Consider the following 24,115-nt stretch of genomic DNA (forward strand, 5'->3'; position numbering starts at 1 on the left):
CCTTAGTTCCAGTGAAGGGAAATCTTAACGCTACAGCATACGACATTCTATACCATTTTGTGCTTCCAACTTTGTGGCAACAGTTTGGGGAAAGCCCTTTCCTGTTTCAACATGACAATGCCCCCGTACACGAACAGAGGTCCATACAGAAATGGTTTGACGAGATCGGTGTGAAAGAACTTGACTGGCCTGCACAGAGCCCTAAACTCAATCCCATCAACCACCTTTGGAACGCCGACTGTGAGCCAGGCCTAATCGCCCAACATCAATGGCCGACCTCACTAATGCTCATGTGCCTGAAAGGAAGCAAGTTCCCGCAGCAATGTTCCAACATCTAGTGGAAATTCTTCCTAGAAGAGAGGAGGCTGTTATAGCAGCAAAAGGGGGGACCAACTCCATATTAATGCCCATGACTTTGGAATGAGATGTTCAAACGAGCAGGTGTCCACATACTTTTGGTCATGTAGTGTATGTTTAGAAGGTCCAATATACCAGATTCTGAACATGGAGAAGTTCTAGTGGCCACCTTCTTTCCCTGATCACCTCTGATAAGCCCCCTTCCACATCCTCAGAATAGCACCCAGAAAGAGGGTCCACCATAACCCCTTTCTCTTTGCTTTCACCATTTGACGCTAGCATCCGAATCATCCGGCCCGCCTGTAAAAATACACAGTGTATAAATAGGGGATACCAGGAAGGATCCTAATACATTTGGATCCGGTTCAGTTCAGGGAGAGGATGGGAGGAGGGTAGTATTCTGCCTCCTTTAGCTGGTTGGCGCGAGGCCCCCCATGACTGTGGTCAGGTTTGAAGGGTATGAGCCTGCATTCCAGTGCCTCTCCTGCCGTCACGAACTCACCACAAGGCCCAACGCAGCATTTCAGCTCTTAATGGTGGATTAAGATGTAAAAACCACCCGATTGGTCCGCTGGCTGTTGGGACTGGTGTTATCACCTGGCGTTATCACTAGGCAGAACAGGACAGAAGCCCTGGAGACAAGCTTCATATAGCACCTGGAACAGGCCCAAAAACTAGGCACTAGATGGGTGGTACTATAACTACATTACATAAGACTTTAAAAAGTATGTATGATCACGATAGTCATAAGTAAGCATTAATGCACAAGACTGTGCAATGTCAGGGAATAACTGTACACCTTCAGCGGTGTGAGAAGGCACACGGCCGAAGGAGTTCACACTGAAGGAGTTTAGATGGAGTGCTAGATAGTCTACAAACACAACGTCATGGTCGATCCATGTTCCAAGGCTATATTCAATGTCTAATTAGCGGGGATAATGAGCTAGCTACTGAACGCCAGTCCAGCTAAAAGAGCCCTGCTAGAGACTTGAGGGAGTGCTGCACTGCAGTCCCAGGAATGTGTGGCACAGTGTCAGGGAATTCCTGTCTTTTAACGCTGTCACTTTGAAGCGAACGCATTTGCACCTGTAGCCCGTGTTTACGCTTACCATAACATGACCGGTTGGACTGGAGGCGGGATGTTGGACGTTTGGCCCGGTCAGCAAGAAGAAATGACATGTTTGACACTAGGGGCACCTTGTTACAATGACAGCTATTTTAAAAAGGTTTCTTGAAATGTTTTTTTCCCCTTGAGAAATCTGAGAGAAGGAAGTGCTCTCCACACTTTCAGAAAAACCACAACTAGATGCTGCAGATGTTTTTGATAAGATTTATTAAAATGTACAAACAAGAGAAACAGGTGTTCTAGACAGAGCATTGTTTATGGAAACGTCTTCTAGACTACTCAGCTTTTTACATTTTATTTGTGTCAAGATTTCAGAATTGATGCATGAAAAAAAAGGAGGTATATTTTGACACACTACATTGGGATGTTTGTGAATGAGTGTGTAGAAAGAGGATGAACTATCCTGTAAAGGAAACAGTTTGGAGTTCTCGCCCGTATCCCACCTCTCCCAGCTGTATCTTTCTGTCATAGCGAAGCTATATCACAATATCACTTTCATTTCCCCTGGATCATGAACCAACACTGCTATCTTCTTGGCTTGGACTGTATCTAGCCCCCTTTCCTCTCCTTTTTGTTGTGTTTTACTACGTGGAAATTATAGCATATCTGCTACTATTAGCATCATCCAGAGCAATCCACCCATAAGCCCTTTAGGATTTCTTCTTGGATGGAGATGCAGTGGATTGGCTCCGTAGCCTGGTTTCTAATTCATGAGGGTATTAACAGGTGGCCTCGCAATAGCAGGGTCCAGTTCACTGTATGTGGGGGACCAGGGCTACATTTAGCAGGGCACAACATGGTGAAACGTTCAGAAATATATTTTGCAGAACAGACATGCCTCTGTGAGATGAGGAATCAGGTATCACGTCGGCTCTAATCATGACATTTCTATCTGCAACGTTTCCACAACGTTTGGCTCCTGAACGAGGCCCAGCTGACACGAGGGGAAGTTGAAGAACATGAATAAAACACATGCTTCACGCTGAGTAGGACTTATATCGCCCAATAACAGAGACATTGTGACACATTCACTACATTTATCTAGCTACTGACATCAAAACAGCCAAAAAGGATGTAATCAAACCCATGCAAATAAAATGTACAGAACATGACGATGGAAGTATTGCCGTTTTATCAAAAAGACAAATGAATTGACAATATAGCTTGAGGGGGAATGTGAAAAATCTGCATAAAGACTTGAAACTGATCTTCCCAAAAATGTATCTTGGAAACAGAGATGTTAACAATGTTAAGTTCATACATGACCTCATCTCGTATGACTTCATATGAGTTTATGTAAATAAATAATGCAGCTTTCTAGAATGCCCTTCAAGCCAATCAGAAATCAGTATTCAACAATGCCATGGTAAAAATCCTAAGTAAATCAGAATAACAACATGAACACATTCTGACACGGCTACTCTTCCCTAAAGACATACTTCCTATCTATACTATATACACACACACACACACACACACACACACACACACACACACACACACACACACACACACAAGAGACATGGACCCTGTGACGCAGGGCATATGTTTAGAATTTAAATGAATGAATCAAAATTAGGCGTATTAACTCCGAAGGCTATGATAACAAAAATACAGTATAATAAAAGTACCAGAATATAAACATAGAATTTGTGAAATTTAACTTAGCATTTCCGTAGGTTATCCTGAGATATAAAAGACAACAATAGTTAAATTGTTTATAGACAGAGAAAACATCAACTTAATCAACTAGCCATATAATATGAATTGAGTGAAATACTTTGTTTTCAGGCGTTTCCGATGAATTTACCTTTTACTTCACGTTTTTTCTTCAGCCTAAAAAACACAAAGAAAACAACGTGTAAGTCAGCATGAAGTCAGCGGGACACTCGTGATTCAAATGATTCATTTCGTTGTGCAGAACAGTTATTCATCTGAAAAGCACTTAGCTTCAACCTTTGCTAATCTTGCTTTGTAATCGATGAAGCGTCACGATGGGGAGATCAAACTGGGCTACCTTTCTCTGGGCTTTTTAACTTTCTCCATCTATATTTCTACCTGGCTGGATTTTCCTGGAAAGTTGTGTCCTTCGTCATCCTGTGACACCACTATCCTGGCTCTCGTCACCTGTAACCCCCTGCCGTACCTTCTGCTTTGACCATGTTTACGTGGCCTCTGACCTTTGACACCTGTGCTGAAACATCTGTTTGCGGGACAGGATACCGGACATGGGGGGAAAAAAACAACCTCTATTAAATTGATATATGATGACCCTTTTATGGATTCTTCGAACCGGTGTATGCCCCCTAGCTGTGAAGACCGTGGAGTTGAGGTGGTTCAACTCCTTAAAAAGCAATTGATGACTTAGACTAGATTATCTTTTAGATCGACAAAAAGCTGCATGTGCAGATTTCATACATAAAACTCCTACATACCCAAATAAGAATTAAAGGCAGCTAACAGGTGTTTATTGGATATGGCTGGAGTGCAGTCTATAGTACATGACCAAATCAATGAAAACCGACCATGCTGTAGGAGTGTCTCATCCTCACAGCTCTTATATCCTGCCGTTGCACTTTCAAAATGTGACTCCCGGTAATCTCAAATGCATGCAATAAAAAGGAGACCAGGTAACAGAGAACAGCTTATGTGATTACTAAGGGTGTGATTGCATATTGCAGGACAGGTGAGCTCTCGCACAGCTCTGTGAAGTGGCTGGGCTAAACTGAGCTAAAGTTGAGCCATATAGGAACAGATAGGGATCTGTGTGGAGAGAACCCCCCAGTTAGGCAGTTACTATAGTGAAGGAGAAACCTAGTCACTGAAAGGCTTGACATTCCACTGGGGATTTAGTGACTCTGGGGAAAATGCTACGAAGGCTAACCTGAGTCCAGCGAGAGACTACCACCTCCTCAATCTGGTCTCTGAACAAGAGCTCAAATGCTGGGTTACAAAAGTAGTGATTACAATTGATTAGATTGCTCACATTGTGGTAAGGCCTAGGAGTCAAGTGTTTGAACTGTAGCGGAGGTAAGTTTCCACCTATCATTTTATTAACGGATAGTAATAGACCAAAACCTCAACCGGTTTTCAGTCTCATTACCTAAAACCTGCATAAACCTGTTCACTACCTTCACCTTTACCCCCCTCTAAAAACGACAGGTGGAAACTAAGTGAAATCCCAAATCCTTTCTGTCCTAAACTGACTATATACCTGTTTTATCATTGCTTTATGACATCACAGAGGGACAGTTTCAAACGTTACAATTTATCACCGCTCTTTCCCTCTCCCCTGGGCTTTTACAGCGTGCAGTAAAGCAGATCTGGCCTTTTGGAACCGCCCACTCGTCATCACAACGGTCTCCTCTAAACTACCTGTTACATGCAGTCAATATTCCTACACTGCGTGGTAGAATACAATAGAACTGTAATTGTCCATTTTGTCAGAAGATATTACCATAAAGACGTTTTTGGAAACACTTTGAATGAAAGAGCAATGCATGTGTCTAAGCTAATTACCTACCTATTAGTATGGGCATGTAAAAACAGCAAAATAACTAATGAGAGAAAATAACTAGGGAAGCAAAAACCTGTTTGATCTGACAGATTAACAACTGAAAAGGTTAAGTGCTGAAAAGTTGAATAGTTAATCGTAATAGCTTTCAGTTCAAAGCAATGCAGCGATTTACTACATGTTTAGTATTAATATAAATATAAATGTGAAAGCTTGCTGAGGAAGAACACAACTGCAAGTTCATTTAAAAAGGTACAGTGTTTCTTCTAATAGGTTTATGTGCAATATAAACATAATGCATACATTTACAACAACAAAAGCCAAATTCATCATAGTCATGAATGTGTACAGCCCTGCGTCAACTTGTATTACTATTTCTCAGCTAGTAACATTTCACTATCAAACATCCGGTAAAACATCTCTATTTTAAAACCACCATACACACACATCAAAATGTAGCAATAGTGGCCGCAGTGTAACATACCTAAAGCGTTCATTTAAAGTAAACTGTTCTTACACCTGGAGAGTGGGGAGAAAAGTCCCCCAACCGTGATGACTAACACACGGAAAGACACAGGCATATTAAGCCGTGGTGTGACTCGTCAGTTTGGGCCTGAGGAAGGAATGTTGGAGGTTGGAGCTGATGCTTGAGGCGATACCAGTAGGTGAATGTCCATCTTTCACCAAGTCTCTGATCACAGTAGGCCCAGAGGCCCGGAGAGTAGGTTAGACCCAGGAGGAGTGGACAGGAATGCTAAAACAACCAATTATGTTGGATGGGGACACCGGCAGAAAATACACCAAGCAGAGGATGGTGACAGGTCTATCCCTTACATACTATTGAAGTCACAGACAGAATCGCATTACGGGGATGGACATAAAGCTGTTATGGCTGCTGCTCCTTCCAAACAGTGTGCCTCCAGGACAGAATCTGATCACATGGGGACTGTCAATGAGATCAGAACGATGACTGGTTTGGTACTCCATCCAGCAATAGTAAGATAGTTGGAAAGACCATGCTCTCTCTTGACTGATGTAGAGATTTAGTTATGGCTCATGAGAATAGAAATACCTTGTCAGGAACTAAGACTAAATCCATTCACAGTACTTATTGCGTTGTACATAGAAAGGTGACAGTATTTGTGAATGGGTGTGGAGAAGGCATCACCAGGGCCCAGTTATCTATCTGGATTTCGCCTATCGGATAGGATTAAATGCATAGAAATAGAATGAATAGAACAGAGTAATTATTGACTTGAATTGGGACACCCGTTCTATTAATTTAAATCGCATCCGATTGCCCAAATCCGGCTAGATAACTTTTGAAAAACTGAGCCCAGGGGCTCTAGAGGAGCTGAAAGGATCGGCCACTTCCCTAATCCGGCATTTGGCGGGCGGACTCAATTCCCAGGAGATTATCTGGACAATCCTGCCCCAGGGGAATTCTGCTCAGTAAACAAAGCCTGACCTTAGTTCTGCTGACTACTAGAGACGTTCGACTAACTGCACCTCCCAACTCCCCACAAATGATTTTCTGAACTCTTAGTAGGTCCTCAAAGCACTGACTGTCTGTAAAACAACTGGAAGTGACAGATGGTGTTGGTCAGAGGAACTGTAAGGGTTTTGTTCAATGACTGGATCATTGTCCTTCATTGTTAGTCTAGGATACCGGATTTCAACTTCAGAGTATAGGTACAGATGTAAGATCTTAATTTGATAGCCCTGTTGCAGGAGAACTTTCCTGCAATGCAGGACATTTAAAACTCGTGGTCTATTTGGAGGTTCAAAAAGGCTTAGTAATTCCACATTGAAATTTCACACTTGATTTTCCCTTACGAAATATGTATTTACCCCAACAAAAATGTAGATGAATTATAATCCACGTTTCCTGTTGCAAACTGTCTCAAATCAAGATCCTACATTTGCAATAGACTGCCCTTTGGCCTGGTCCCCTTTGAAAAGCTCAATGGAACATCCGGATGCAATAATAGAGGCTACTACTCTATTCTATCTCCAGGAATAGTGTCTGGGTAAAGTGGGCATCACATCATAGCATGCTACCAGATCTCTCTCTCTCTCTCTCACACACACACACACACACACACACACACAATGTCAAGGGCTGCCGCTAGCCGCAATGAAGATATGTGCTATTCGGGAAACCCTGTGTCGAACAACGGGCCCCTATTTAGAGAGCTATGGAACCTGGGTGACCGCTGACAAGCTAAGCTACCAAGGTGTAAATACCATTTCCATATAGCATATCAAACTTATAGCCATATTATTTTATTGCCATTGCCTTTCTATAATCTGCTTTCCTTTGTTGACAGACTGGTATTATTATATATTATTATTATTATTATTTAGCTTCTAAAGTGAAGTCAATAATGGTGTGTGTGTCTTACAGCACTTGGCAACCAGCTGTCTGCTAGCATGGCGGGAATACAAGAGAGAGAAGGGAAAATGTGACAGCTACGGTGGAACTCTTGGGAAGAGCCTAAAATATAAACACTCAAAAAAGGTCAGAGGTCACCGTCCTCTGACATCCATCAAAGATGGGTTAGGTAGAGGGTATGGTAAACAGTGAAATTGTAAAAATGAGCTCTTAAGAATTCTCTTCCTTTACCTGGCTTGTGTGTGTGGCATCTGTATGTTTATAAGTGCAATATGCAGAAATCGCTCTGCTATTTCCTGGTTGCTAAAATTCTAATAGTTTGCCTAATTTTAGTTTATGTGACCAAACAAGCCATGTAGAGTGTAGAGAATCATTGTACCATCTAAACCGCTGTGAAATATCTTATAAAAATATGTTGCTGTTTGAAGCTGATGTATGAAACAGAAAGTAACAATTCGCAACAACGTAACATAAGAACGGGAAGCATAGAAATAACGCACCTAGAACATATCTGCCACTTCTTAGAGTTGAGAATGTCACATTTCTATGTGAATTTGGTCGGGTCCCCCAAAAAGTTACATATTGCAGCTTTAAGTGTGTGCAGGTCTAGAGGTTCCTTGAGGACAATTCCCTCTAGCTCAACCTCTGCATGGACATGTCTCAGTGACCACTAAAGAATGTGGGTGTGTCTCCTAGGACACAGGGAGTACATCACTCTCCTTCTTGTGGTCAGTGTATACCCTTTAATTAGGTTGCGCTGACCTCTGACCTTTTCACTTAGCTCCCACCGCAAAGGGTCACTGAATGTCAAGGAACCCAAGCAGGAAGTTGGACCGACCCCACCTAGCGGTTTTGTGATGTGGAGACAAGTTCAGGAAGTGAACACGTGAGATGTGTGTGGTATTATACAAACGCGATCTGACTGATCTCTGGACCAGATAGCAGTGGTAAACGCACTGCCGATATGACTAATGGATTGGGGCATGGTTTCAGGTCACATAAAGGAGAGATACTTCCTTTCATAAAGAGAGGCACAGTATAGTGTGTAAAAATATCAAATCAAAGTTTATTTGTCACGTGCGCTGAATACAACAGGTGTAGACCTTACAGTGAAATGCTTACTTACAGGCTCTAACCAATAGTGCAAAAAAGGTATTAGGTGAACAATAGGTAAGTAAAGAAATAAAACAACAGTAAAAAGACAGGCTATATACAGTAGTGAGGCTATAAAAGTAGCGAGGCTATATACGGACACCGGTTAGTCAGACTGATTGAGGTAGTATGTACATGTAGATATGGTTAAAGCATATATATGCATATATGATGAACAGAGAGTAGCAGTAGCATAAAATAGGGGTTGGCGGGTGGTGGGTGGCGGGACACAATGTAGATAGCCCGGTTAGCCAATGTGCGGGAGCACTGGTTGGTCGGCCCAATTGAGGTAGCATGTATATGAATGTATGGTTAAAGTGACTACGCATATATGATAAACAGAGAGTAGCAGCAATGTAAAAGAGGGGTTGGGGACGGGGTGGCACACAATGCAAATAGTCCGGGTAGCCATTTGATTACTTGTTCAGGAGTCTTATGGCTTGGGGGTAAAAACTGTTGAGAAGCCTTTTTGTCCTTGACTTGGCACTCCGGTACCGCTTGCCATGCGGTAGTAGAGAGAACAGTCTATGACTGGGGTGGCTGGGGTCTTTGACAATTTTTAGGGCCTTCCTCTGACACCGCCTGGTGTAGAGGTCCTGGATGGCAGGCAGCTTATCCCCAGTGATGTGCTGGGCCGTACGCACTACCCTCTGTAGTGCCTTGCGGTCAGAGGCCGAGCAATTGCTGTACCAGGCAGTGACGCAACCAGTCAGGATGCTCTCGATGGTGCAGCTGTAGAACCTTTTGAGGATCTCAGGACCCATGCCAAATCTTTTTAGTTTCCTGAGGGGGAATAGGCTTTGTCGTGCCCTCTTCACGACTGTCTTGGTGTGTTTGGACCATTTTAGTTTGTTGTTGTGGACACCAAGGTACTTGAAGCTCTCAACCTGCTCCACTACAGCCCCGTCGATGAGAATGGGGGCGTACTCGGTCCTCCATTTCCTGTAGTCCACAATCATCTCCTTTGTCTTGGTTACGATGAGGGATAGGCTGTTATTCTGGCACCACCCGGCCAGGTCTCTGACCTCCTCCCTATAGGCTGTCTCGTCGTTGTCAGTGATCATGCCTATCACGGACCAGGGCTAGCAATAGATACTCAAAATCAGTATCTCAATTATACTCCCTTGTTCATTAGCTTTCTGTAGATTACAAGGCTAATCAGCTTACTACGCAACAAGAGTTTGATAGCAACACAAGGCTATATTTTAGGCGACTATATGAGTATGGTGTAAGTATAAGATGATAATAAAACAGCTATAAACTATAATTCAAAACACAGAGAGCGTGATAGAGAGAGAGACAGAGAGAGAGAGAGAGAGACAGAGACAGAGAGAGCGAGAGAGCGAGAAAGAGACAGTTGTTGGAGGTGGTGGTTGGAGTTCCTTATTGGTTATAGATAGCTCTCAAGCATCTGTTTGACTTGACCCCATTTGTCAAGGTTTCGACTTCTTCTACAAAGGCAAGCCATGACCCCATAACGGGGCTTGCTTCAAAACAACCTGCCTCTAAATTGTTTGGAAAGCCATCTAGGCGTCAACTAGCCTTGTCCTCCAGCACAGGCTCCAAATGAAGGTTGTCATGGTGTTAACATTGGTGGAGATCCAAAATAGTCAATGAGCCAAACGGTATCTAAACTAGCTAAGGGGTTATCTGAATTTTGTCTTTGATTAACTTGTATACTTAGGGTTGTTATAGCAAACAACTGCCACTAAATCAACTGGCTGAACTAGCAAATGTCTTTCACTCAGTTATTGGATTTTTCACAAGATGAATTTGACACCCGGGTTGCTCTGATCTCTGCCACAGAAAGTGATAGTGTTTCAATAGCGAGCAGCTAGCTAGCTACATTAGCTACATTCCACCCACACCAACAGCTGTGTACTGTACTATGAGGCAGGGCTGCATCCTAACGTTTAAATATAGTAATGGTTAAATATTCTAATGGTTTCGCTGGGTGTTGGTAAAAAAATTCAAGTAAAAAAAAGAAACAGGAAAAGGGCAAATGGCTACGACCAGGTCATGACAGATGCAAAGCTAACAGGAAGCCTTGGGTGTATGTTTATAATAGATTAACTAGCACCTGCAAGTGACCCTCTTGTAAATTTACCCTCTTGCATTCTAAACGCATTTAGATCGTCCGAAACACGTCTGACCTCTAAACCCAAAGGAAAAGACAGCTGGGTTACAGTTGTAGGAAGTGTTTCTGTCTACCAATCAAAAGTGAATATACTCCCATGTGGAATATTTATTTATTTACCCTTTATTAAACTAGGCAAGTCAGTTAAGAACAAATTCTTATTTACAATGATGGCCTACCAAAAGGCAAAAAGTCCTCCGGCGGGACTTTTTTAAATAAATAAATAAAGGACAAAACACAACACTACATAAAGAGACCTAAGACAACAACACAGCAAGGCAGCAACACATGACAACACAACAACATGGTAGCAACACAACATAGAAGCAGCACAAAACATGGTACAAACATTATTGGCACAGACAACAGCACAAAGGCTAAGAAGGTAGAGACAACAATACATCACACAAAGCAGCCACAACTGTCAGTAAGTGTCCATGATTGAATGAAAACAGTGCATTCGGAAAGCATTCAGAACTCTTAACTTGTTCCACATTTGTTACTTTACAGCCTTATTCTAAAACGGATTACATTTTTTCCCTCATCAATCTACACACAATATCCCATAATGACAAAGCAAAAACAGGTTTTAGAAATGTATTAGAAAATAATTTATTTACATAAGTATTCAGACCCTTTCTATGAGACTCAAAATTTTGCTCAGGTGCATCCTGTTTCCATTGATCATCCTTGAGATGTTTCTACAACTTCATTTGAGTCTACCTATAGTAAACTCAACTGATTGGACAGTTGAAAGGCACACACCTGTCTATATAAAGGTCCCACAGTTGACAGTGCACGTCAGAGCAAAAACCAAGCCATAAGGTAGAAGGAATTGTCCGTAGAGCTCTGAGACAGGATTGTGTCGAGGCAGAAATCTGGGGAAGGGTACCACCAAGACTCTTCCTAGAGCTGGCCAAACTAAGCAAACGGGGGAGAAGGGCCTTGGTTAGGGAGGTGACCAAGAACCCGATGGTAACTCTGAACTCCAGAGTTCCTCTATGGAGATGGGAGAAACTTCCAAAAGGGCAACTATCTCTGCAGCACTCCACCAATCAGGCCTTTATGGTAAAGTGTCCAGAAAGAAGCCACTCCCCAGTAAAAAAGGCACATGTCAGCCTGTTTGGAGTTTACCAAAAGGCACCTAAAGGACTCTCAAACCATGAGAAACAAGATTCTCTGGTCTGATGAAACCAAGATTGAACTCTTTGGCCTGAAAGCCAAGTGTCACGTCTGGAGGAAACCTGGCACCATCCCTACGGTGAAGCATGGTGGCGGCAGCATCATACTGTAGGGATGTTTATCAGCGGCATGACTGGGAGACTAGTCAGGATCGAGGGAAAGATGAACGAAGGAAATAACAGGAGAGATCCTTGATGAAAACCTGCACCAGAGCGCTCTGGACCTCAGACTGGGGCGAAGGTTCATCGTCCAACAAGACAACGACCCTTGGCACACAGCCAAGACAACGCAGGAATGGCTTCAGGACATATCTCTGAATGTCGTTGAGTGGCCCAGCCAAAGCCAAAACTTCAAACATCTCTGGAGAGACCTGAAAATAGCTGTGCAGCGACGCTCCTCACCCAACCTGACAGAGCTTGAGAGGATCTGCACAGAAGAATGGAAGAAACTCCCCAAATACAGATGTGTGAAGCTTGTAGCGTCATACCCAAGAAGACATGAGGCTGTAATCGCTGCCAAAGGTGCTTCAACAAAGTACTGAGTAAAGGGTCTGCATACTTATATAAATGGGATATTTCAGTGATTTGAATTTTTTGCAAAAATGTCTAAATCTGTTTTTGCTTTGTAAAATAAATAAAATGACCTTTATTTAACTAGGCAAGTCAGTTAAGAATAAATTCTTATTTTCAATGACGGCCTAGGAACAGTGGGTTAACTGCCTTATTCAGGGGCAGAACGACAGATTTGCACCTTGTCAGCTCGGGAATTTGAACTTGCAACCTTTCGGTTACTAGCCCAACGCTCTAACCACTAGGCTACCCTAGTATTGTGTTGTATTCTATTGTATTGTGTGTAGATTGATGAGGACAAAAAACGATGTCATCCATTTTAGAATAAGGCTGTAACGTAACAAAATGTGGAAAAAGTCAAGGAGTCTGAATACTTTCCGAATGCACTGTACATGTAGATGTACAGTACTAGTCAAAAGTTGACACACCAACACCATATTTTTTTTTTTTTACTATTTTCTACATTGTAGAATAATAGTGAAGACATCAAAACTATGAAATAACACGTATGGAATTATGTAGTAACCAGAAAAGTGTTAAAAAAACATCTAATTGGTATTCTCTTAACCAGCTTCACCTGGAATGCTTTTCCAACAGTTTTGAAGGAGTTCCCACATATGCTTGCCTAGTTGTTGGCTGCTTTTTCTTCACTCTGCAGTCCTACTCATCCCAAACCATCTCAATTGGGGTGAGGTCGGGTGATTGTGGAGGCCAAGTCATCTGCTGCAGCACTCCATCACTCTCCTTCTTAGTCAAATATCCCTTACACGGCCTGGAGGTGTGTTGGGTCATTGTCCTGTTGAAAAACAAATGATAGTCCCACTAAGCGCAAACCAGATGGGATTGGCGTATCGCTGCAGAATGCTGTGGTAGCCTTGCTGGTTAATTCTAAATAAATCAGAGACAGGGTCACCAGCAAAGCACCCCCACACCATCACACCTCCTCCTCCATGCTTCACGGTGGGAACCACACATTCGGAGGTCATCCGTTCACCTACTCCGCGTCTCACAAAGACACAGCAGTTGGAACCAAAAATCTCACATTGACAGATTTCCACTGGTCTAATGTCCATTGCTCGTGTTTCTTGGCCCAAGCAAATCTTCTTATTGGTGTCCTTTAGAAGTGGTTTATTTGCAGAAATTTGACCATGAAGGTCTGATTCACACAGTCTCCTCTGAACAGTTGATTTTTAAATGTGTCTGTTACTTGAACTCTGTGAAGCACTTATTTGGGCTGCAATTTCTGAGGCTCTAATTTCTGAGGCTCTAATGAACTTATCCTCTGGAGCAGAGGTAACTCTGGGTCTTCCTTTCCTGTGACGGTCCTCATGAGAGCCAGTTTAATCATAGCGCTTGATGGTTTTAGTGACTGCACTTGAAGAAACTTTCAAAGTTCTTGAAATGTTCCGAATTGACTGACCTTCATGTCTTAAAGTAATAGACTGTCGTTTCTCTTTGCTTATTTGAGCGGTTCTTGCCATAATATGGATTTGGTCTTTTACCAAATAGGGCTATATCTGTATACCACCGCTACCTTGTCACAACACAACTGATTGGCTCAAACGCATTAAGAAGAAATTCCACAAATGAACAAGGCACACCTGTTAATTGAAATGCATTCCAGGTGACTACCTCATGAAGCTGGTTGAAAGAATGCCAAGAGTGTGCAAAGCTGTCATCAATGCAAAGGGTGGCTGCTTTGGAGAATCTCAAATATAAAATACATTTTTGATTTGTTTAACACTTTTTTGGTTACTACATGATTCAAAATGTGTTATTTCATAGTTTTGATGTCTTCACTATTATTCTACAATGTAGAAAATAGTCAAAATAAAGAAAAACCCTTGAATGAGTAGGTGTGTCTGGTGTATATGTCAATAGATCCACTGCTAGACCTATCCCGTTACAATGCGGCCTGGATCAGCACTACAAATAGAGGCAAGCAAACAAGGTGTGAGGATTTCCAGAGAAATCAACCATCTGTGATGGATGTAGCACAGCAACGTCAAACAATGGAGGCTGCTGAGGGGAGGACGGCTCAAAATAAATGGCTGGAATGGAGTCAATGGAATGGTATCGAACACCTGGTCTCCACCATTCCAATGACTCCATTCCAGCCATTACTATGAGCCGTCCTCCCCTCAGCAGCCTCCAGTGACTTCAACATAGGAGGGGACCCAGGCCAGTGTGTGTGTGTGAGAGAGAGAGCGAGAGAGCGAGAGAGAGAGAGAGTGTGCGGAGCCCAGCCAGCATAGGGCGTGTCTGAAGGCCTTTAACTCTTTATCTGAGCATCAAAGGGAACCTTTACGCTGCATCTCTCAACACACTGGCTGAGTAGAAACAGGGAGACAGGGAGGCATTTCAAGACCTGTGTAGCGCTGGTTTAAATAAGTAGGGCACAAGGGATTAAAGAAGGGGTGTATGAAATGTTGAGGGTAATGGCTTTACAAAATGAGATGTGGGGTGTCGTTTGACAGTGTTGTGTGATAAACAATGACTATGAAGATGCTCATTATGTAGTCTTTCAGTCAGTAATGGAATTTAGGGATTACAAGTTGACATCAGGTTAGGAATTCATGTCAAACAAGATGCATACATTTCATGATCAAATAAATGTATTTTGACAGAACAACAGTGGCTAACAGTAACATCCAGAGCCTGTATATAACAGTATCACATTAAAGAGCTAGACGCCAGAGACGCCATTTGGGACCCTCAGACAGTTAAGTACCATCAACACTGAAGCCTGACTCCACGCTCTCCACCTTCAAACTTTGGTCACAGGCAGCAGTCAGCCACCAACACAAACATGTGTGTTTTAATCTCATTCAAACACAATATGTGTTTAATCTCATGGCTATATACAGTAATAACTAGATAATTTCTTTACATTTACATTTTAGTCATTTAGCAGACGCTCTTATCATGCATTTTTTAAATTATTATAATTTTTTTGTACTGGCCCCCCATGGGAATCGAACCCACAACCCTGGCGTTGCACACACCATGCTGGCGTTGCAAACACCATGCTCTACCAACTGAGCCACAGGGTAATTGTCAGGGTAGAGGACTACTCATGCTATGTGAGCCACATAATACGAGCTAATACTAATCTAATATAACATTATAAATATCCGTCTGTAGATACATGCAGCTGTTGTCATATTACACAACTTGAGCTGGTCTATTGTTGAATGATTCTCAGTGTGGAGCCCTGCACAATGTCTAACTCAGTTGGTGAGCCAGGGCAGAGAGTACACTGCTAATGTAATGGTTTGGGGAATCAAGCTTGTCTGATGAGTAACTGCCTGAGGCCTGAAGACTTGTGTTAGCTCCCCAAGCGAATGCTTAGGCTTTTAGCTTAGTGGGCTAACATTGTTGTGTTGCGCAGGACACAAGAGGCAGATTTGGGATCAGCTGACACCAGCTGTTTCTGTCCTGTGTGTGTGTGTGTGTGTGTGTGTGTGTGTGTGTGTGTGTGTGTGTGTGTGTGTGTGTGTGTGTGTGTGTGTGTGTGTGTGTGTGTGTTTAAAGGGGCCTTTCCACTAGTCCCTCCCTGTGATAAAACATCAAGCCAGTCAGGTGACATGACAGAGCCCTGTCATCTCCATCCCCACATCAAAACCCACACATGCAGGAAACACCACCCAGCAGCATCCAGCCACTGTTATTACTGAACCCAGGCCCCCTCTCGCACTGCCATAGAGCCATTGGGATGTCCAAAATGGTGGTCTCAAACCCCAAAATGGAGGTCTGGTTTAATTTTTATTACTGGGGACAGGATTGCCACTACATAAACAATAATTATTTTTATTTTGGAGCCGATGAATGACAAATATATCTAAGCACAAAGTTAGTAGATCTGTTCATAAACACATGAGATATAATCTGACCCTTGACCTCTGAGTCTCTACACAGCCTTGCCCCGTCTTTGAACCTGTGTCCAATCACATCGAACGAAAGCCCCTCTCGAACAATAAAATATCCCACACTAATTACTAGCTAGGCTTGTCCACATTTTCTCCCCTCTCTCTCTGGATCGACAGTCTATTCCAGTCAAATTTATGATAACCCCCGTGAGCTGACGGCATGAAAGCAAACCCGATTGGAAAATAACACAGCCGGCCTAACCAGCTAATTATGCTGTTTCATGAGCTGTCAGGTCATGTCCATTATCTCCCCTGGATGGGGGAGACAAGAGGCCTTTCAAGTTCAGGCTTTCCAGCTTGCTCATCACTACCTAAACCAGGTGGAAGGAAGAAAGGACTGGTTGTTTCTTGCTTTTCTCTTTCTTTCCTTTTTATGTATCCTTCAAGGTCGATTCAGTCTGTTTTCTATGTATGTAAAGCACAAAATAGACAGCTTTTCTTATAGTTTATGAGCAAGGCCCAGCTTGCCTTCCAAGAAGGGCATTTTCTCCTCATGCTAAACGTGAAATCCACAACTGAAGCTGCTGTATCATCCATCGTCTTTTCCACTGTATTTAGAATATAGAGTTAATAACTACAATTCAACAGTGAGAATAATAGGCTACACTCTTAGACAAAAAGGTGCCATCTCGAACCTAAAAGTGTTCTTCGGCTGTCTCCATAGGACAGGGGTGTCAAACTCATTCCATGGAGGGCCTAGTGTCTGCTGGTTTTTGGCTTTTCCTTTCAGCGAAGACCTAGACAACCAGGTTGACCTTAATTCATCAATTAAGTACAAAGGAGGAGCAAAAATCCTCGGCCCTCCGTGGAATGAGTTTGACACGTGCCATAGGAGAACCCTTTGAAGAACCCTTTTGTGTTCCATGTAGAATGTTTCACAAAGGGTTTTACATGAAACTCAAAAGGATTCTACCTGAAACCAAAAAGTGTTCTCCCTGGAACAAAAAAGGGTTCTCCTATGGGGACAGCCAAATAACCCATTTGGAACCCTTTTTTCTATGAGTGTAACTACCAAGCCTATCAGTGGGCATACTTGCTTTCCATTGCCGAAATAAAAAATAATGTCGCTGTAGTTGCCGTGATCCAATATCACTCCCCCAGTGTGAAACTCTAAACCATATCAATAACGTGCTGCTAGAAGGTAGCCCTGGTAGCCTTAGCTCTCACTGTTTGTGTAAGTCATACGAAAGTTCTGGAAGGCAATGGTATAGGAGCAATTACGCACCAGAATCCCCAGGAACTAAAATGTTAAACGGTGTGTATATGTGATTATATATGACTGACATAGGTAAATAGAAACTAGCATAAAACATGTCATTTTAACAGTTGTATTTTGCTACATTACACATGTAGGATTATTAATGTCGTCCTATATTATCTACGGTTAGTTATTCTCCATCTACATGGTCAACTCTGTCTCTAACAATTCTGTTAAATACATCTGTAAATAAATCACATGAAATGGATCCTGGGACAATGAGGTGCATGGGGCCTTGTGTAGTGTAAAATACTCTGGACCAAGGTAGTCATTTCTTCAGAGAGTGGCTCTGTCGGGACCAATTATCCAATCCTCTAATGAACTAATTATGGTGGTCTGAAGGCAATAATTGTTATTACATACACAGCCACAGCATAGCCACCAAGACTTTCTCTCACGTTTTCCCCTACCTTAAAGACGGAGATTGGAGACACGTCAGTCATCTTTAAGAATGACTATGGTTACACTGTGCATATTTGTGTGCATGCAGTGTACACATGCATACCTGCATTATAAAAACATAAACATTTATCCATTAGTCCACTGCCTCTCCGCCTACTGACCCTCATTCTGAATCTCCTGCTCAAACCATCCTGGAGGGGGGAGAGCGAGAGAAAGAAAAGATAAAGGAAGAGAGAGGGAGAAAAAGGGGAAACCTGACTATTCTTCCCACCGGGATAGAGCAACGGGCTGCCTTACAAATCCCCACCCTTCTTATCTAGCCTTTTCATAAATACCCATAAAGGACAGGTTTGTCAGTGGTGCTACGCAGTAGCCTTCTCTTCTAATTGCACTCTCCTACATTACCTGATTCATTCTGCTGTAAATGTAGTTTTATGAGACCTGATTCATTCTGCTGTAAATGTAGCTTTATGAGACCTGATTCATTCTGCTGTAAATGTAGTTTTATGAGACCTAATTCATTCTGCTGTAAATGTAGTTTTATGAGACCTAATTCATTCTGCTGTAAATGTAGTTTTATGAGACCTGATTCATTCTGCTGTAAATGTAGCTTTATGAGACCTAATTCATTCTGCTGTAAATGTAGTTTTATGAGACCTGATTCATTCTGCTGTAAATGTAGCTTTATGAGACCTAATTCATTCTGCTGTAAATGTAGTTTTATGAGACCTGATTCATTCTGCTGTAAATGTAGTTTTACGAGACCTAATTCATTCTGCTGTAAATGTAGTTTTACGAGACCTAATTCATTCTGCTGTAAATGTAGTTTTATGAGACCTGATTCATTCTGCTGTAAATGTAGTTTTACGAGACCTAATTCATTCTGCTGTAAATGTAGTTTTACGAGACCTGATTCATTCTGCTGTAAATGTAGTTTTACGAGACCTGATTCATTCTGCTGTAAATGTAGTTTTATGAGACCTAATTCATTCTGCTGTAAATGTAGTTTTACGAGACCTGATTCATTCTGCTGTAAATGTAGTTTTACGAGGGATGGTCACTAGACATCTTTCTACATTATGTGATTCTACTATACTCTATGAGGAAATGTCAACACTACATGTCATCTTAAGGGTCACACAAAAAAGCAGGCCAAGCAAAACTACTGACTGAACGATAGAGAAAGGGGGGAGGAAGAGAGGGGTGGGAAAACCCCTGATGGATGTGAGATAACAGGGATTTCTGGGGGTCTGCTTTTTTGTGAAATGGGATGCGACCTGTGACTGTTAACACATTGCGTCTCGGCGGCGGGCCTAAGATCTGGGCCTATCATCAGCTGTTAAGAGCGGGGTGGATTCCTCAGGTCTTCAGGGTCCAGGCCCTGGGCAGCAGCATTATAGTGGCGGCAGGCTTCAGAGAGAAGAGAGACACAGGTGCAGGGGGCAATAGTTATAACTTCGTGTCTGACTGACTGACTGGCTAGCTGACCCAAGCTGCTGGGGTCTGTGAGGAATCTAGCTGGAGTGCCTGATCGAAATGAGATAAGAGGCAGAGTTATGAGCAGAACAATTGTATGAGAGCGTATGAGTGGAAATCGGAAATGCATTGTTTAGCGGCAAGTGGGCAAGGAGATCTTGAAGAGGGTTGGGAGCTGTTTGGTAGATTGTGAAAGATATTTGATGTGCAAGTTGTGGTCGTTTCCTTCTAACTGTACGACTTGTTCTTGTAGAGGCTAAACGACGTCTGTCCAATAAATAAGTTATAAAATTGCAGAGGTATAACAAATACACCTACATGTGTCCCTCTCACTCAACCTGGAGCCTATATAAATCCTCCCTACACAAGAAATTCAACTGTGATATATGCTGCAATATCTTATGACAGTCAATGGAGAATTGAGTCCAGATGCATCAACAACCACAAACATCCCTTCAAGGAATATATAATATATATCAATGTGGATTAGCCTCGTCAAGAAGATTTACGAAGATGGGAACCCATAATCTAATGCAGACTGATAGATAATGACCAGCAGTACCGGTAGATTGGTGGTTATGACGTCCTATTTATACTGCAATGTTAATTCAGGGAGACCGGTTCAGTAACATATCTGGCACTTCCAGCAGAAGTCGTTTGCGGCCTGCTGACCTGGCTGGTAGGGGGGGGCTGATCCGTTTACTAACACCTGAGCTGGGGAAGTAGTTCAGCAGCTGCAGGGGGGAGGTTGGGGGTCCGATGGGGGCTTACCGTGGTTGTGAAGGGGCTGCAGATAAAGGAGGATCTCTTTTAGGCCGGGTTGTCCAGAGGAACCTCAGAGAAGCTGCTGGTCATGGCCCGTCCTGAGAAAGTGTGTGAGAGCGAGAGAAAAAGTGTGTGTGAGACAAACAAAATAATGAGGAGACAGGGCATAGATGAAGTGGTGACCATGGGGAGTTTTAACCCTAGATCTATGGCTACATTTCACCTGCTAATGGTTACTAAAGGATGCTTGTAGATCTATGGCTACATTTCACCGCTAATGGTTACTAAAGGATGCTTGTAGATCTATGGCTACATTTCACCGCTAATGGTTACTAAAGGATGCTTGTAGATCTATGGCTACATTTCACCGCTAATGGTTACTAAAGGATGCTTGTAGATCTATGGCTACATTTCACCGCTAATGGTTACTAAAGGATGCTTGTAGATCTATGGCTACATTTCACCTGCTAATGGTTACTAAAGGATGCTTGTAGATCTATGGCTACATTTCACCGCTAATGGTTACTAAAGGATGCTTGTAGATCTATGGCTACATTTCACCGCTAATGGTTACTAAAGGATGCTTGTAGATCTATGGCTACATTTCTCCTGCTAATGGTTACTAAAGGATGCTTGTAGATCTATGGCTACATTTCTCCTGCTAATGGTTACTAAAGGATGCTTGTAGATCTATGGCTACATTTCACCTGCTAATGGTTACTAAAGGATGCTTGTAGATCTATGGCTACATTTCACCGCTAATGGTTACTAAAGGATGCTTGTAGATCTATGGCTACATTTCACCGCTAATGGTTACTAAAGGATGCTTGTAGATCTATGGCTACATTTCACCGCTAATGGTTACTAAAGGATGCTTGTAGATCTATGGCTACATTTCACCGCTAATGGTTACTAAAGGATGCTTGTAGATCTATGGCTACATTTCACCGCTAATGGTTACTAAAGGATGCTTGTAGATCTATGGCTACATTTCACCGCTAATGGTTACTAAAGGATGCTTGTAGATCTATGGCTACATTTCACCTGCTAATGGTTACTAAAGGATGCTTGTAGATCTATGGCTACATTTCTCCTGCTAATGGTTACTAAAGGATGCTTGTAGATCTATGGCTACATTTCTCCTGCTAATGGTTACTAAAGGATGCTTGTAGATCTATGGCTACATTTCTCCTGCTAATGGTTACTAAAGGATGCTTGTAGATCTATGGCTACATTTCACCTGCTAATGGTTACTAAAGGATGCTTGTAGATCTATGGCTACATTTCACCTGCTAATGGTTACTAAAGGATGCTTGTATCCCTGCACTCATACATTCCAGAAAATATTTGAGTAATTGCAGCAGACCTAAAGTCAGGATCCCTGCCAAAGTAGAACGTTCAATAATGATGAGATGGTAGAACATGTGTTCTGAATCATATACTGTAGAACCATCTGATAGTAGTGGGACTAAACAATGGAATCCTACAGTCATCCTTACGAGTGACCCTATAGCCACAGTTTACAAATATCCCATGCATTTTTGGACCGCTGAAAGACAAAGGACAACTGGCGTTCTCTCTTGGTTTGAGCTCTGCGACATGTCTTAGTAAAGGGGAAGGGTCAGACACACACATCTGCTGCTAACAACTGCCTTTCACTTGCCATGGCTTGACCATATATTGATGCTTTCCATCGGTTTTGACCAGATATTTAAAACTGACTCAAGTGTCCCCAGTGTGCGTTCATCTATGTTCCACTGCTGGGAGGAACGCCACTGCTATTAGAGCCTAACTGAAAGTTGCTTTAGAAAACGACAGCTTGAACTAACTGTCTTGATGAGTTGTTGGTTCAGTCTTCACCACCCAATTATAGAAGAATCCTTTACGCTGAGATATGGACATAGTCTGGGAGTTGTAGTGTTATCACCATGCTGTGTTAATGACATTCTCCCCAGGAGAGGAATGTTCAAGGCGTAGTAGAACACTTCTGTTCAACATTGTATCCCTGAGTCAATTACAGAGAAAGAGGAAGTGGATAAACCAATCTGTCTCGTTGTACTTTCAAACGACGCAAAGAAGCGAAACGAGAGGTGTGATTTGTTTAGCCCCTTTTTTTTTAAACGGCGAGGAACAATATTCAACTAACCATAGCCATAGATACCATGACGTTAGAAGATGTATACCAATGTTCAACGGAAATGTGTCTTCTTCTTTACCCCAACACGCCAGAAGAGGTTGTAGCAGATATTGAACTATACCAACCTCTTGGAGTTGAAGCGATCCTGGCGGTGGTGTTGGTGTTGTTGTTGTTCTCGTTAGCCTCCACTGAGGTCTTATTGGAGACAGTGTTCTCGTCATCAGTCTCCCCTGCTGGGGCCTCAGGGGCCACGTCTCCAGGGGCCCCATCATCAGGTTTGTCCACAGGGCTGGCAGGCGGAGCGTCGTCAGAGATTTTCTCACTATCTGCTGCAGAGGGAGTACAGAGTTTAATCATGTCAGTGTCTTAACATATTAAAGTCGAATTATACACACAATATCTCTGAAGAGCTTGCCACAGCACATTTCAACACACCCATTGATGCATATACCTGTAGTTAACACATGTTCACCCAATTTCCGGCTAAGAAAGGCATATTTACCTTGCTCTGCAAGACTGTGCTTTGTCATTACCCCTAAGCATTACTATAATGATAGCATTTCCTATCTATCTCCTGGCCGGCAGTGTTTCTCTTTCTGTTCCTACAAGAATGTTTCTGCCCACTTTGACTGTTGGGGGACTTCTCCTCTACTGAACGAGCTGATCCAGGCCAGGCTCAGGCCTCCGGTTGGTCGCCTAATGAGGTCCTGATTACTGACCAGGCCTTGCTGGGAGAGCAGCACCACACAGCTGGTTAAGAGCCGTGGGAAAGTATGGCCGCCTCGTTATTATCTTACCCAAGGTGATGGGGGGGACTGAGGGGTCTGGTGGGGACAAGGGTGCTAGGGGGCTGGGGGGGGGGGGTAACCCCACTGCTGTTCTGGACATATCTGTAGCATCTGTTAACCACCATTGCTACCTCTTGTGAGGACAGACACTGGGAGACAAGAAGCAAGTACAGGGAGTGAATATTTAATAAATAACAGACATGAAACAAAACACAGACAGCGTCTGGACATGGGAAACATAACATTAATGCTGACACAGGGATCAAACTGCGGCTATGGAACCCTGACCTGTTCACCGGACATGCTACCTGTCCCAGACCTGTTGTTTTCAACTCTCTAGAGACAGCAGGAGCGATAGAGATAGTCTGAATGATCGGCTATGAAAAGCCAACTGACATTTCCTCCTGAGGTGCTGACCTGTTGCACCCTCGACAACCACTGTGATTATTGTTATTTGACCCTGCTGGTCATCGATGAACATTTGAACATCTTGGCCATGTTCTGTTATAATCTCCATCCGGCACAGCCAGAAGAGGACTGGCCACCCCTCATGGCCTGGTTCCTCTCTAGGTTTCTTCCTAGGTTTTGGCCTTTCTAGGGAGTTTTTCCTAACCACAGTGCTTCTACATCTGCATTGCTTGCTGTTTGGGGTTTTAGGCTGGGTTTCTGTATAGCACTTTGTGACATCAGCAGATGTAATAAGGGCTTTATAAATACATTTCATTGAAATTTGATTGAATAGACAGATATAGAGGAGTCAATCAATAAAGTGATGGAGTCCAGGTGAGTCCAATGAAGCGCTGATGCCCGTAACGATGGTGACAGGTGTGCGTAATGATGGGCAGCTTGGCGCCCTCGAGCGCCAGAAAGGGGGAGCGGGAGCAGGCGTGACACCTCTGGCTACTGTGTGTGTGTGTGTGTGTGTGTG

The 24,115-nt window shown here is 42.9% G+C and overlaps 1 protein-coding gene across 1 annotated transcript in view; it reads right to left on the minus strand.

Annotated features, from left to right (window-relative positions):
- Nucleotides 1–1,673: 1,673 nt before the first annotated feature.
- The window catches only part of LOC115191784 (mucin-5AC), a 33,010-nt gene continuing 10,568 nt past the window's right edge, over nucleotides 1,674–24,115 (minus strand). Inside the window, exons 8-10 of the mRNA XM_029749709.1 lie at nucleotides 22,525–22,728; nucleotides 20,269–20,360; nucleotides 1,674–3,319 (exon numbers count right to left, since the gene is read on the minus strand). Coding sequence (XP_029605569.1) covers nucleotides 20,308–20,360; nucleotides 22,525–22,728 — 257 coding nt within the window. The 3' untranslated portion in view covers nucleotides 1,674–3,319; nucleotides 20,269–20,307. The remainder of the gene's footprint in view (nucleotides 3,320–20,268; nucleotides 20,361–22,524; nucleotides 22,729–24,115) is intronic.

The sequence above is a fragment of the Salmo trutta genome, chromosome 4 (genome assembly GCF_901001165.1).
Source record: "Salmo trutta chromosome 4, fSalTru1.1, whole genome shotgun sequence".
In the NCBI taxonomy this organism is placed as follows: domain Eukaryota; kingdom Metazoa; phylum Chordata; class Actinopteri; order Salmoniformes; family Salmonidae; genus Salmo; species Salmo trutta.